The sequence below is a fragment of the Chinchilla lanigera genome, unplaced genomic scaffold (genome assembly GCF_000276665.1).
Source record: "Chinchilla lanigera isolate Chin_1 unplaced genomic scaffold, ChiLan1.0 scaffold00054, whole genome shotgun sequence".
In the NCBI taxonomy this organism is placed as follows: domain Eukaryota; kingdom Metazoa; phylum Chordata; class Mammalia; order Rodentia; family Chinchillidae; genus Chinchilla; species Chinchilla lanigera.
The window spans coordinates 5,484,565-5,485,795 of record NW_004955455.1 but is presented as its reverse complement, the minus strand read 5'-3'; the positions used below and the strand labels follow the sequence as shown (position 1 = coordinate 5,485,795).

General features: G+C 46.3%; 1 protein-coding gene across 1 annotated transcript in view; it reads left to right on the top strand.

Moving 5' to 3' along the window:
• Positions 1 to 1,231, top strand: part of Pik3ip1 (phosphoinositide-3-kinase interacting protein 1) — a gene marked incomplete in the record, with an annotated part of 13,852 nt that overhangs the window by 2,625 nt on the left and 9,996 nt on the right. Inside the window, 2 exon segments of the mRNA XM_013520330.1 lie at positions 147 to 341; positions 448 to 526. Of these exon segments, the coding sequence (XP_013375784.1) occupies positions 147 to 341; positions 448 to 526 (274 nt within the window).

The following is a 1,231-nucleotide window of genomic DNA, read 5'->3' as shown; positions in this document are numbered from 1 at the left end:
GAGCTCAAGGCCAGCCTGAACTGCAGAGCGAGACCCTGTCTCAAAAAGACAAAAAACAAAACAAAACAAAACACCTGGCCTGCGTTCATCTGTGGCGTCTATCCAGGGCAGTCTCTGATGAAAGCTGTTTCCCACCTCCCCTCCAGAGACCACTTCCCAGGCTCCCCCGGCCTCCACCCCCGAGCCCGAGGAGAGGACTGAAGCGCCCGGTGCCGATGAGGCGCAGGTGTTTGCCCCTGCCAACACCCTGCCCGCCCGGAGCGAGGCGGCGGCTGTGCAGCCAGTGATTGGGATCAGCCAGCGGATGAACGCCAAGGACAAAAAGGACCTGGGAACTCTGGGTATGGCAGCCCCACCAACTGCCCTCGTTGGGATTCACCAAGAGATGTCATTTGCTCATTGTCTGAGGGGTATGGCTAATGGGACCTTGTGTCCTGTCCTCGGCAGGCTATGTGCTGGGTATTACCATGATGGTGATCATCATTGCCATTGGAGCTGGCATCATCTTGGGCTACACCTACAAGAGGTCAGTAGCTTCTCTTCTGGGCTGTCTTGGGAGGAGGAAGGGGTGAAGGAGCACAGAGTCACATCACGTCTTTGTGGCTGTCTTACCCAGAAGGAAGTAAGCTCTTGAAGGAAGAACCAGCTCAAGATGTAGGTAGAGACTTGGTTCTAGTCTTTAGCAAGTGACCTTGCTAAAACAAACCTTTTTCCTTTGGTGGCTTTACGCCTTACCGAAAAGCTTTATGAGGTAGGGGTTCTTGTTATTCATTTTATTTCTTTTTTTATTTTATGGAATCAAGGTAAAACAATTTCATAACTAAACAATAGAAAAATAACAATAGTTAATACATTGCGTATTGTTACCTTTAAAGTAGTTATTGCGAATACAAGACATGGGCATTAAAATTTTCTCCAATAGATAGTGGCACAAACCTTACCTTTCAGTGAACCAGGAGACACTAGTAGTATAACTGACTTGCTTTTTTTTCCCTTTTTCCCTTCCATCCTTTTCCCTCTCCCCCATCCTACTTCCCCATTCCCTTTGAACAATTTCTTCCCATCTCACAATATCTATTATGCATTTTAGACTTTATTCACTCTTTTCAGTTTTTCACACCAGGGAGATGATACAATGTTTACACATGTGCATCTGGTTTATTTCACTTATGAGTATGGCCTCAAGTTGCATCCATTTACCTATGAAAGTCTTGGGTTTATCCTTCTTTAT